The sequence below is a fragment of the Callorhinchus milii genome, unplaced genomic scaffold (genome assembly GCF_018977255.1).
Source record: "Callorhinchus milii isolate IMCB2004 unplaced genomic scaffold, IMCB_Cmil_1.0 Scaffold1, whole genome shotgun sequence".
NCBI lineage: Eukaryota > Metazoa > Chordata > Chondrichthyes > Chimaeriformes > Callorhinchidae > Callorhinchus > Callorhinchus milii.
The window spans coordinates 26,108,786-26,122,881 of NW_024704742.1; the positions used below are offsets into that span (position 1 = coordinate 26,108,786).

General features: G+C 41.9%; 1 protein-coding gene and 1 non-coding gene across 2 annotated transcripts in view; one reads left to right on the plus strand and one right to left on the minus strand.

The window, feature by feature from the left end:
- LOC103181089 (limbin) overlaps positions 1-13,439 on the minus strand; it is a 75,718-nt gene extending 62,279 nt beyond the window's left edge. Inside the window, exons 1-6 of the mRNA XM_007897314.2 lie at positions 13,398-13,439; positions 12,421-12,563; positions 11,977-12,042; positions 5,544-5,730; positions 4,729-4,838; positions 3,220-3,288 (exon numbers count right to left, since the gene is read on the minus strand). Coding sequence (XP_007895505.2) covers positions 3,220-3,288; positions 4,729-4,838; positions 5,544-5,730; positions 11,977-12,042; positions 12,421-12,513 — 525 coding nt within the window. The 5' untranslated portion in view covers positions 12,514-12,563; positions 13,398-13,439. The remainder of the gene's footprint in view (positions 1-3,219; positions 3,289-4,728; positions 4,839-5,543; positions 5,731-11,976; positions 12,043-12,420; positions 12,564-13,397) is intronic.
- trnay-gua lies at positions 429-520 on the plus strand. Its single transcript is given in 2 exon segments — positions 429-465; positions 485-520. It is a non-coding gene; the product is annotated as a tRNA-Tyr (tRNA).
- Positions 13,440-14,096: the final 657 nt, after the last annotated feature.

A 14,096-nucleotide genomic window follows, 5' to 3' on the forward strand; every position in this document is an offset into this window, starting at 1 on the left:
AAATTGGTTGCTCTTTTCACCTGGAAAAATACACAGTCACTGAACTTTACAGTAAGATCCTGTGAAGTGCTTTGAAACATCCTCCCGATATAAAATATCAATTGTACTTATTATTACTGCATTCAGAAGGCATCTCCATACATTACATACAATTGTAACAAATATAAGTTTGTAAGGCTGATGTGTGTTTTTCCAAAAGAGCAGAGACCAAGCCAGGTAGTCAACAAACCAACACACGAGTCAAACTTTAGCTGCTTTAGTCAAACACATTATTCGTTCCACTACAGATGAGTTTGCAACTGCAGGTTTTTCAGCTGGAACGTTCTTATGCTTCCTGTTCAACAAACCACACACCACCCTTTATAATCAGCTGCATTCCATACCATTAGCAAAATTGTAAAGCAGCATTACCGGGTGAGCTCAGTGTGCCTTCGATAGCTCAGTTGGTAGAGCGGAGGACTGTAGTGGAATAACCAACCAAGTCATCCTTAGGTCGCTGGTTCAATTCCGGCTCGAAGGACTCCAGAATTTTTTTTGAGGAGCAAGAAAAACATTAGAGTTCATTTGCTTTTGGTCAGCTGGGTCTCTGGCACATGCAGAAACCCATCACTGTGCTTAAGAGTAACCAAGCCAAATTACTGGGAGTTCCAAATGAGCATAACAATTTCTGCGTCAGGAATGGAGTGAGCACTCTCTCCCCGGAGGGATGTGTCCTGCTCATATAGTTCTGGGAAGAATCAGGTCCAGTTTGTCAAGAGCCAAGTCTTGGGGACCTCAGAATGCTTGTTGGGATACTGGTGAGGTGTTAGCCAGTTAACGTTCCCAGCTGCTTGTCGACCTAGGACCACCCTACCCATTATAGCTTTGGTTTACAGTGTTAACAGGAACTGAGCAAGAGGAATCCTATTCTGCCCCTCCACGACAACTGGCGAGTCTGTTATTAATGGTAGACCCGCCTTGGCTCAGGAACCGGACTATCACAACCACTACAGATGATCAACTCTATTTTATATTCCATCATTGGGCAGATCACCTTGAAGCCAACTTATCCCCAAACAGACCCCACAACCGTCCTCCCCAACCAGGATTCTTACAATTTGCTCATTGGATATCCAACAAACACAGAATTGAGCCCCATCTAAGTGCATACCAATACCAGGGAGATCACAAGGAAAGCTTCACAATATTGCAGAGCTTTTTTGTGGATTTTCCAAGTTATATTTGTGCATTTTAAAATGTGATATTAATTGGGTTCACAACCTCAATGTCAAAATTAACAGTTTTTTAAAATAACTGGCAACATTCTGCTTTTTTTATACACAGGACAAAGCATTGCCACTAAAGGTAAAGACGTGTGGAATTCTACCCACCTCGAAAGAGTAGTTACAACCTATTACATTGTTAAGAATAGTTTTATCATCAAACCAATTCCAACCTTAAAGCAGCCAACATTGCCATCTCCTGGCCATTGCTATTACATGCAAGTCACAACATCGGGTTTGCACCCACCTTTTGACCCAAAAGCAAGAGTTCTTTCTACCAGTCGAGACAAACTGACACCTTAACAATGCTTTCGTTATTAAGTGGAAATTCCTAATTTCTCAATGAGACTTCCATTACAACTTTGGTGCAACCTTTCATCCACAAAATATACAGTGAATTCACTATATAGTATATTCTGTGAAGCGCTTTGAAACGTCTCGAAGACGTGACAAGGCGTTATATCAAATGCAAGGATTATTATCATTATATTAGTGCTTGAGCTCACAACGTTGTGTGGTGCTGAAGGATTGGGACATGGAGAAAGGGAATGGAAGACCAACTTTGAAAATTTTTGCTCCCATTTCTCCTTCGTCGTCTCCACCTTCATCACCCACATGAAACCTAACACCTGCTCCCTTCATCCATCTAACCACCCAGTTGCTGACCACCCAATTGCTCCTCCCGTCCTTGCTCATGTATAGATAATGTCTCACTCTCTCCCAGCATCGCTTCTCCTCTTCTTTAAAAATCATGGACATCACCTGGGTCAATAGAAAAGTGCGGGAGCATTTCCTGCTACAACTCCACCTCTTCGCCACAAACCCACCACAAACAGCCCCTTGGGTACTAACCTTTACACGCAGGCCTCTCGCGCTGTTTGCTCGATGCCGCTACTATGCCCAGAGTGGCTCCAATTGCGTTCACGCAAAGAGGTGAATTTTGGGATCGCGGAAGCAGCATGTGCAGGAAATCTTTGCTCTTCTTAGCACCACCTCTAGGGCTGGGCAGCCCCATTAGGTCATGCTGACAGAAGTGTATGCCGTACTCTTAACAGTGCCTGACCAGAGCACAAAGCATAATGTCTGGAGATCTAAACTCAACCAATTTAGCAATATTTATTGCACAACTCGGCTGAACAAGTTTCAAAGTGCACATTATCGGCCTGTTTCAATGTCTACTGGTCACCTCTTCATCCGTGAAGGAAAGCAGAAAAACACTCTAGCTATAGAGAGCCCAATAGTTGCTGGACTGGGTTATAACATTTCTGAACATAACTCCTTTATTACATAAAGACAGCACGCTGCGTTCTGCCCTATAGAGAATAGCAGATAATAAGCTAGATTAGAAAGTATTTCCAAACATAACTCATACATTGCATTGATCGAGTTGTGATCTGGTGTTCTGGCTAAGACTAAATGAAATTTCGATCCTCTAAAACTCCTGGTTCTTTTCTCTGGAGGACCTGTGCACAGGGACACAGCAACAAGAGTAGGGTATTCAGCGATACTGTCTTTATCTTACATATCGCTTACATGCGCTGAGAAAATCACAACAGTTAACTCAAAACAGACCAGTGACCAAACCAAGACCTTTCCTGTTCTATATACTCAGGTACACAGTGGATAAATTCATCAAGGAATTAGAGGTTTTTTTAATTTTATTCTGTTTTCCTTTTTTTCTGCTCTCAAGATCTAAGTAGCCTACTTTGCTCTACATAAAAGTTGCTTCTCATTATTTTACTGAACTGTATCACATCACATCTAGTCGACTTTTCAAGCCTGGGAGATTTTCATTTAAACATGCCATAAAAATTCCACAAAAACTGTGCTACCCAATCCCTGTATTTTTATTGGGGAGGAGTTTTGGAGATGTGAATTTTGTCACTGGCATCACTTAACAGATCTTCAACTCACAGCAAGGAATGCCATGAACTCTCGCATGTCCTAGTCAGCCTACCTGTGCAGCTGTTTTCTTAGTCAATGTGAAATTCGCCACCAGAGCTTGTTCAAGGCTCACAAGGCTATTCTGAAAAACATGTTTTCTGGATTTCAATCATATTGTCAAATGTTAAAAGCTAACAGCAGTTCAAAACGGCATTGTCCTGTTACAAAAATAAGCAAGAGTCGAGATTGAAAATAAATAAATCTTCCAGAATTAAAACAATGCAGTTACAGGTAAGTTTTTGATGGTGTTAACAATACACGATATTTATAACCAACCTGTAAGGCTTTCTACCCTATGCCAGCCATAGGCGTAATGGAAGAAATGTGTTTCGCCAAAGGGGGAGAGATAAAAAAATGTAAGCGAATCCGAACTCCTCTGACTCGCTCCCAGCCCAGCCACACAGTCAAACACATGACAACTTGTCACCTGCCTGCCCACTCATGTAGGGGTAGATGACTAACATAGGAAGAGTCTGAAAAGGCAGGAGAAAAGGAATTGGGGGGAAAAACACTGAAGAATTAGAGGATCTTGAAATTTTATTTTAAATCAATATCCTTTATTTCTGCTCTTATGGACTAAGCATCCTACTTTTTGCTATATAAATCGTGCCTCATTATTTTATAGAACTCGATCATAACTCATCTAGGCACCTTTTCAAACTTTGGAAATGATCATTAAATATTGCCAGAGAAAATCCAGCACTAGCTGTACAACCCAATTCCCATATTTTTATTGGAGATCAAAGGAAAGGCATTGAATGTTATCAAAAAGGTTATCAAAATTGGGCGACGGGACACTTTTGACGTTTTAGAAACATCCAGTTAGTGACAGGAAAATAACAGATGTACTTTAAAAAATCTATAGTGTTATTCAAATAAGAGTGTACTTGATAGAACACTTAACACAGTTGCAAAATATTAATAATTCACGAGAGGGATTTTTTTGAGGTTTTGTGCTTGTCAAGATATAGGCACAGGTAGCAGAGCACCACTTACAGGGAAACATGTGCAATAGCTCTTCACAAAACCAACTGCATTTCTTTTTATACGCCAAATGCTAACTTGTTGTTTTAAAATCTTTTAATTTACAAAACAAAGCTTGATTCTGACTTTTGTAGGGAATTGAATATGTCTGTGACGTGAATGAATCGTTGCGAAACACACTGCAACCCAACAAAATAGACTGGAGTTTGAAATGTAGATGGGGTCGGGCGATGGAATGCAGAACCCTGATTTCTGCTTGAGTCTTAATAGGGTTAAAGCCTATTGGTAGTGTGACAATAACGTGTTCACCAAGCTTACAGAAGTTCATCTCCTTTCAGTCTTGGCACCAGCAAAGAACATAAAATGTCAAAAAGGACACCAATGAACACCAATCGTTCGAGATTACACGTGGAACATTTTATTCAAGGTTGAGCCACATTCTCTACAAAAACGGAAAGGAAGAGCATGTCCAAAGGTTGACAACAAAGGTAGTTCTCATAATTAGTCGAGGAACAGAATTATTCCCTAAATTGAATACCTGTGATTGATCATCAAAGATGAGGTAGGCCGGTAATGAAATGTTCCTTGCATCCTGGGTTTCCTGGTCATTTAGTACTGCAGTGTAACTTATTGTGTAGTACTCACCACCTGATAAGTAAAATGTTCAAATATTTAGTTTAACACAGCCATTTGCAATCGTAAGGTGCAGAAATTATCCCCATTTTAATACCGTATCCTCAAAATATTCTTCTTCACCACAGAAACACAGGACAGAACCTTAGCAAGTCAAACTACAGGCAAGTTCTCCAACTCTCCATGTAATGTTTAGACAAATTGTTCAGCTGCCGATTGATCGACGAGTTTGGAAGCCCTTAATGTGTGAACTGTAAATTCAGTGCTTCATTTGGCTTCACTGGCCTGGATTCACTGAATTTGCCATTGTGAGCAACATTGTTGTCCAGGTTGTTATTAGAAATTCAGAATACAGCAAAGCACAGACATGAAACCCCTTTTCCCCCCACCCTCTTCACCCCATATCCTATCACACAGCAGAAAAGCACCTAAAAAATAACACAATGCACTGCACACTATGCAAACAGGCCGGTAGAAGCAAGCAATGTGCAATATTCTGATCACAAGGCTGGATTCTTTCCTGCTAAAGAAATCACTTACCTGTACAAAGATTCGAAACAGGAAACAGCAAGCAAAGTCTTAACCGACTTCAGTGCAACACTTGAGATACCAGAACGTTTGAAAAACTAATTTAATTTAGTGCATCAGTTTGTTCTTTGTTTTGATAAAAATTGTAGTCCGACCTGCTGCATTGCATAAAAAGTTCAAAAAACATCTTACTTTGAAGAAATTCTTTGGTGTAGGTCTGGAACCCTGATTCAGTTTCATTCCCCATGTTGCTCAGAATGCTCAAACCAGTAACAGCATCTCGGATAGTAAGCTTTGAGATGTTAAACGGGGATTGCATGTTTGAACTGTTTATCATCAGCTTCACTGTCATTATCTGAGATTCAGTTTGGCCACTCACCTGGGAAACAAAACAGTATTACGGTTTGTACTCTATCACGATATTACTACAACTGACCTACTTATTGTGTTCTGCAATACAAATTCTACACAGAAAATGTACTTAAAAGTACTTGTGATTATTTCCCAATTTTAGCAGACTGAACCTCTGAAAGCAAAAACTAAAGAAACAACTTGCATTTTTTATAGCATCTGAGCACATCAAATTATCTAATGTAGTGAATGTGTTATGGGCGAATGTGGCAGGGCTTAGTGCACCAGTAAAGTCCCACAATCCACAATCAGCCAAGAGGTAAACTACATAAGAGTTACATAGAGTGATACAACACAGAAACACACCATTCCCATCTCTCCTATTCCCTTTATCTATATGAGACGCCCACCAAACTTGAAGGGCACTATACAAATGTAATTTGCTGTTGTTGTTATACCCCTCTATTCCTTTCCCCCTCATCACATTTTCTCAAAAATGCATTAAGCTCAGCTTCGGGGAGTGACCAAATCATTTGGAGGATTGTTTACCAGGCTAATGTTTTAAAGCCAGAAATCCTGAATTCATCCTTTATGAAAGCTCTGCAACTATTTGACGTCTACTTCTTTCTGGTTATTGAGTATCCTGATCTTTTTGTTCTTCCAGACTTATGCTGACTTTCATACTAAACAATCCTCAAAGCAAGAAAATGAAGAACACTACAGAGGCCAACACATATTTCAGGGAGTGATTGATTCTAAGCTATGAAGAAAACAAATACAATGGTCATTTATATCACTCCTAATTCCAGGATATTGCAGGCACAAAATAGCAGCCGTGTTTATCTGCATAACGTTATTAATTATGAAATAATATGGAACATTGTGTAAGTTCTGGAGTCTGTAATTCAGTGAGGGTCATCCTAGGTTGAAGAATAAAATGGGAACACCTAAATCGATGTATGACATGGGTATCTGAACTATGAGGAGAAACTATGGAAATGTTTATGTTGGAGAAGAGGTGATTGAGGGCTGACCTTATTAAAGTCTCTCAGTATAGATAAGACTTATTCTTATATCTTATTCAATCTGGTCAAAAGGTTTGCAGCTCACATGAAGGAGAGAGGAACTAATCAGACAGTTTACATTTGCCCATTTTATGCCAAGAGTAGCTACCATGTGGATCACAAGGGAGGAGGAATGCGAAAGGAATTACAACAGGAAACTGCATACATTTTACTGCTGTGGAGGAGGTTGGGAGATATACAAGATGATATCTGAAATGAATTTGGCCAGATAGAACTGTAGTACTGTTTTACTACCCATTCCTATATTCCAAACACTGACCACAATTCGAAATAACTCATTGAAAAACACTCTGAAACCTTTAGACTTGATAAGGTTGAATATTTGTAACATTTTATTACTTTGGTGGAAAGATATCAAACACATCACATAAAAATGCACTCAGTAAATAATATCATTGTAATATCATATGTTGTTGTAGAAACAGATTCTAGCCACTGGATGATGCTGTAAAAGTCCAAGTCAGCAACATACAGTTCAGATTTTCATTACTGTATTACCAGTGGCAAGAAACTGAATATCAAAATTTAATATATAGGCTTGTTGTACCATCTAATGGCAAGAACAAAGTACTACAGCAATACAGGAAAACTAATCCACACATGCAGTTTCTCAAAGAATTTCCAGATGATCTAAATGCAACACTGGAACTCAAACGCGGAGAACACCTCTAATTTTTTTTAATAGTATGATTAGATTGCAACATACTATTTACTGTCAAATAGTATTATATTAAATATTCTACTGAAACTTGCGGATTGCTATTTATGCTGTTGAGAATGCTTTTGAAATCCATAAATTTAGTCAGCAATGGCTGAAAAAACGGCTGACGCTCTCTCTTCTTGGCTTTTATCAAAGTTTTCTCGACCAACAGAAAGCCTGAATAAATATATATATGAATAGAAGTCAAATAACTTATTCTCATGTTGTATAGATTAACTGCTGGGACCTAATTTGTGATAGTCCCAAAAAGAACAAAAGCTCTAATTGTGACTTCCATTTTTCTGTATGGTTTATGATCACAACATAAGAAATGCTAGATGAAAAAAGACCAAGGTCCATCTAGTTCGCCTTCCACCATCTTGGCGATCGCATGCACATATGTCCCAAACTACCTATGTACTATATCCCATAATGTTATTTCCTAAAAGAAAATTATCTAATCTGTGTTTGAAAGAATCAACATTTCTTGCTCCAACTGTCTCCCTAGGGAGCCTGTTCCACAGGTTCACTATTCGCTCACTGAAATAGTGTCTGCGTAGATTTGTTCTGAATTTACCCCCTTTCAATCGCAGGCCATGTCCTCTGGTTCTACTATTCTGGACAAGTTAAAACAGCCTGTCGTGATCTATATTGTCGAGCCCCTTTAGAATCTTAAAGACAGCAATCGGGTCACCTCTCAATCTTCTCTTTTCCAGTGTGAACATACTCAATTTACTTAGTCGCTCCTCATAATCCAGTCCCTCCATTCCCTCAATCATTTTGGTTACCCTCCTCTGTATCTTCTCAATTTCTCCAATATCCTTTTTGTATTGCAGCAACCAAAACTGTACACAGTACTCTAAATATGGTCTCACCAATGATTTATACAGTGGCAGGATTACCCCATTATTTCAGCTTGCTATTGATATTTTGATACATCCCAATATCTGGTTTGCTTTACTCACTGACACACAGCATTGTTGGGAGAGCTGCAATTTATTGTCAATCAGGAACCCCATGCATTTCATTTTCCATACATATTATTTTCCTTCTGTTCAAATAATAGTCCCTTCCAGGATTTTTTGTCCCCACGTGAAGTACTTCTTCTCCACATTTCTCCACATTGAATTTCATCTGCCACCGATCAGCCCAATTCCCAGGTATGTTCAGATCCTCCTGTAACCTATCTTGTTCAGCTTCGCAATCTACCACCTTCATTAGCTTGGTGTCATCTGCAAACTTAGCCACTGTGCTTGTGACTCCTAGTTCCAGATCATTTATAAAAATATTAAACAAAAGAGGTCCCAAACAGTCCCTTGTGGAACTCCACTTGTAACATTTTCCCAGTCTGATGACATTCCTTGTCCTCTGGGTTCTTCCGGTCAATCAATTGCGTATCCATTGTTACATATCTTCACTGATTCCCACTTTTTTTTATTTTCAGTACCAGTCTCTCAAGAGGAACTATATCAAAGGCCTTACTGAAATCCAGATATACAACATCCACAGCCTTATCCAGCTCCCTTGTCACAGCTTCAAAGAAAACCATTAAATTAGATTGGCAAAACCTCCCCTTCATGAACCCATATTGGCTATAATTTATGATTTTATTTCTGTTCAGATGCTCCATGATTTTATCCTTAATAAGAGTCTCCATAATTTTACCCACAATGGACATCAAACTTACTGGTCTGTAGTTTCCTGGATCACTTTTGTTACCTTTCTTAAAAATAGGAGTCTGCCTTTCTCCAGTCCCCCGGCACCTCTCCAGTATAGTGGTTTTTTGAATGATTTGTGCCAGCGTTTCTGTGACTTCCTCCTTAAGGATTCTCGAATGCAATTTATCCGGCCCCTGAGATTTATTTACTTTAAGTTTACACAGCTGTTTAGCAACCATGATATTCGCAAACGGGTTAATACGACATCTCAAAGCGTTTCACAGTACATACTGTAAAGTGCAGCGACTGTGATTTTTTTTGTGGTCAATTGCAGGGCGATATAAGTAAGCTCCTTGATCCGGAATATAAGTCACTTTGCCCTCTCTCACTGGCGCCACAGTATCCAAACACACCACTGTGAAGTGCTCTGAGATGTTATCCTACATGAAGAATGCCATATAAATACAAATTGTTGTTATTATTGACTTTCAAAGATAAAATAAAAGACTTGGGACTGACAATTATTTCTGAATTTTAAGGCAAAAGGTGGGTGCCCATTGTCAAACAAATTTTAGTCAATTTTACAGTTTTTACAGCATTACTGTAAATCCAAAGCTAAATTTAGAGCTTTCTTAGCATCCACTGTTATCTAGTTTCCCTGTCTTTTTAATACGGTGACAAAAACATTTTCTGGGAGGGGGAAAGGGAGAAATTATGGTGATACAGAATGCATTTCAGTAATTATATCATTCTAAGGTTACATGTGGAATGGTTTTCTTAATCTTCATGGCATTAAAGCCAATCAACAGTACACTAGTTTCTCCAACACCGTTCACAGAAAAACATGTTATAATCCATTCAGCATTTGTGAAATCCTCCTGCACTTGCAAAGACGCATTGAGAATACAAGAGGACAGAAGTGTCTATCATCTGCAGCCTAAAGATCAGCAGGTTAAAGGAACATCTCAACTGAACCTTTCACTACATTAGGCTGCACCATGTCAGCTATGCTTTTATGTTTCAATTATCAGCAACATCATTTTGTATTAAAACTTTCTCTGGTTTGGTATTAGTTCCGCTGTTGTTAATGCCCTACGGAAATATTCTGCCTTTTTAGAGAAATGACTCAATTTTTTATTGATCCAATTCCAATAAAGGGCCATGTCTCAAACACAGACTTGTCTGAGCTCTATCTTTTGTTTTCCCCTCTTGCATTACTCAAGGAGTTTGACTCTTTTTACCCGGGGCAGAGGATTTCACTAGCACTGGGAAATGGTGATGGGGCCCCAAGTACATAATCATGGCTCTGCATGGCCCAAGGAAAGACATTCAGGGAATTTATTGGAAGATATAAGTGGCATCAGTCCCAATTGTTGATTCTTACCTGTACCTCGTGGTGGACTGGGACTATTTTTCATCTGCAAATCCATTTGATTCATGGACTTTACTGAACAGTGATCAAAAGCAGGAACCCTGCTGTCATTCCTGTCCCATCTGAGATAAGCTAATTCCTAGTTACTCACTGGATGAACTCATTGGGCCATTTTGGGGATCCATCGGAGCTGTTTCCTTCTCCTCTAAAAAAAAGCATTCAGTCTCCCTTCTGCAAAGCTCCTGGCGAAAAATGTTTGGGGATACCGTGCAGTTTTCCTGCACGAATGGATTCTCTAAGTAACTATAGAGTCAGCTCACATTTCTAATGAATAAGTTGAGGCAACTGCAGGTGTTTCAAATTAACGCATGTGGCTGTACTAACAGCCAAACAACGATGCCAGCTTTGCTAAAAACATAAGAAAAAGTCCATTTGGTCCATCAACCTCATTCCTTTCCCCATATAAAGCCAAACCTACAGACTCCAAATTCAGACTCCACCTCACCCATTCACTCCTGTGGAGGCAAAGTCTGCGTAAGGCTCACTGATCCATAAAAGGTAATCAAACCAGAACTCAAGTAACAGTCATCCTCCTCAGAATTTCATTATTCAACCCTGGTCTACTGTCCAACCAGATAGCATTGCTCCATCCCAAGGCTCCAGCAGCACATGTTAGGGGGGGAGGTGGGGCAGGAGGCCACAATGTGGCCCTCCAATAGACCAGAGGCTTTTGTGATGCCTCTGAGCATGCACGCCCAATCTCCGCCAAGCGCCCACAGCAGTCACAGGATAGGGTGGAGGGTCTCTGCGATGCAAGATGCCACCTTATAGGACAGGTTACCCTATCAATTTTACATTCTAACTCCTTACAAGAATTTCTAGAATGTGACTAGTTATGCGTTAAGCGGAATGACAAATAAAGTTGACTCCCTTAACATTTTGCCAGGATATTGACAGCATCAGTGGTAGCTTTAACAAGTTATCAGGCATTTACTGTATTTATCACCTACTGCTTTCTGTTGTTATGCCAGTGTTTAATCTAACTAGCTCATCTTCCATTCATCCATGAACGTTAACCTTCTTTGAATGCTTCAGTTGAGATACAGCCCATAACACTGTCTCACATTTCTGTTGTCCTGAACTCAGACCCTAGCATGGCCAAATGCTTCACATTACAGCCGAGTGCAAATCTAATCAATTACAATATTTGGCCACACTTTGGCCACAGCACAGCTCATTATGAGGTGTCATTTTCTGAGTCAGCTACCAGTTGGCCTTTCAAACAATTTCAAACTATTTAAACTGGGAGTCAGGCAATCTGCTGGAAACAGATTCACTCATTGTACACTTCCACCATAGAAGAGAATATGATATTTGAAGGCTACACATTATTAAATAGATATGTTGTTAGTCTCCATGATGAAGAAGGTAATATACATTGAGGAGGCAGGACACTTACTTCTGCACATTTCTGAAAAGTCAAAATAAAGGCTGAAGAAGCTTGGGATGCTTTCCTATTTCCATCCTGTTAAAAGAAATACAGTACAGTATATTCTTAAAGTTGAACGCTCACTTTGACCCTTTTCATTCTCTTCAAAATGCCCAAATTTAAATACTGTGCATCATTCTCCCCTCTCTCAAATATTACTCATTTAAAAAAAGCAAAATATTTTTTCTAATTGCTTATTAATCTCTTATTGTCTGGTAACAAAGAGGCATTCAAAACACAATTATACAATGCAAAACAAATATATATTTATATAGTAAATTTCAGGTTGGAAGGATGTTTCAAGCCATTTAATAGTCTTGGCTTGGAATTTAATTATGTTTAAAACTGGATTTTGATTTGATAATTACGTAGAATAGAATATTTATAAATAGTTCTTTAAAGAGTTCTACTGACCTGCGATTGATATTGTAAAAATCCATGGTCTATTAAAGACTGAATGGGTTTGGTCCATGACAGAAACAGGAGGAACAATGATTGGCTCCACATGCCCACTGAGGCTGCTTCCCATCGGTTCTCCTTGAGCTCGGCCTTTAGCTCTGTAAATAAACAAAAATAGAATTGAAGCTACAATATGAGGTGATAAATCCTTAGTACCCCTTCCACCTCCAGATTTAAATCAAGTGCTGTACTTATTAACAACAAATTACATTTGTAAAGTGCCTTTCAAGTCGGGAGGATTTGGACCCGAACAGGGGGTTGGGGTTGGGGTTGGGATTGGGCGGGTGGGGGGAGGCAGGTGGCAGGTGGAGGGCAAGGAGGATAGGGGTAGGAAGGTGGCCGAATACACGGTTGAAGAGGAGGGTCTTGAGATTAACCTGCAGAGCACCATGTCTATTTCACTCATCTGGCCGCGGCGAAAGCATTACGGGGTACTTCATGGGGTTTGCGTTCACCCGCTGTTATTCTGAAGATTAATTCATCAAAAATCACTTGAGTTTTACACGCAGGACATTCTCACAGAGCTGCTGCTCCTCCTCTTTTACCCGCAAAATACAGTCACTCAGAAAATCCGTCCGGACAGCTGTGGCAGTGGAGTCGAGAGCGGAGGCAGAGAGATGGGAGTTGGGTATCATCCGCACACATGCCCGTGACGATATCCCCGAGCGGGAGCATGCAGATATTAAAGAGAGAAGAAGGACGGACGGAGCCTTGAGGAACGCCGCACGTGATGTTGCGAGGGCGGGAGGAGAAGCCGTTAGCGGATACAAATGAGAGACGATGGGAAAAGGAAGACTGAAACCAGGCAAGGGCAGTGTCGAAGGCGGCGGAGAGAGCAAGAAGGACCAGGAGGCAGAGTTGGTCCAGGTGGCACTGATGCCCCTCACCCAGCAGCAAGGGGGGGGGGTCGAGGACGCATTAACAACCCTCACCCAGGAGCCTGTCGGGGTGGCACTGACTCTCCTCAGCCCGGGAGCGGGGGTCGGGGTGGCACTGGGGGTCGGGGTGGCACTGGGGGTCGGGTGGCACTGGGGGTCGGGGTGGCACTGGGGGTCGGGGTGGCACTGGGGGGTCGGGTGGCACTGGGGGTCGGTGTTACACTGGGGGTCGGGTGGCACTGGGGGTCGGGGTGGCACTGGGGGTCGGGGTGGCACTGGGGGTCGGGGTGGCACTGGGGGTCGGGGTGGCACTGGGGGTCGGGGTGGCACTGGGGGTCGGGTGGCACTGGGGGTCGGGGTGGCACTGGGGGGGGTCGGGGTGGCACTGGGGGTCGGTGTTACACTGGGGGTCGGGTGGCACTGGGGGTCGGGGTGGCACTGGGGGGTCGGGGTGGCACTGGGGGGGTCGGGGTGGCACTGGGGGGGTCGGTGTTACACTGGGGGGTCGGGGTGGCACTGGGGGGGGTCGGGGTGGCACTGGGGGGGTCGAGGTGGCACTGGGGGGGGTCGGGGTGGCACTGGGGGGGTCGGGGTGGCACTGGGGGGGGTCGGGGTGGCACTGGGGGGGGTCGGGGTGGCACTGGGGGTCGGGGTGGCACTGGGGGGGGTCGGGGTGGCACTGGGGGTCAGGTGGCACTGGGGGTCGGTGTTACACTGGGGGTCGGGGTGGCACTGGGGGTCAGGGTTACACTG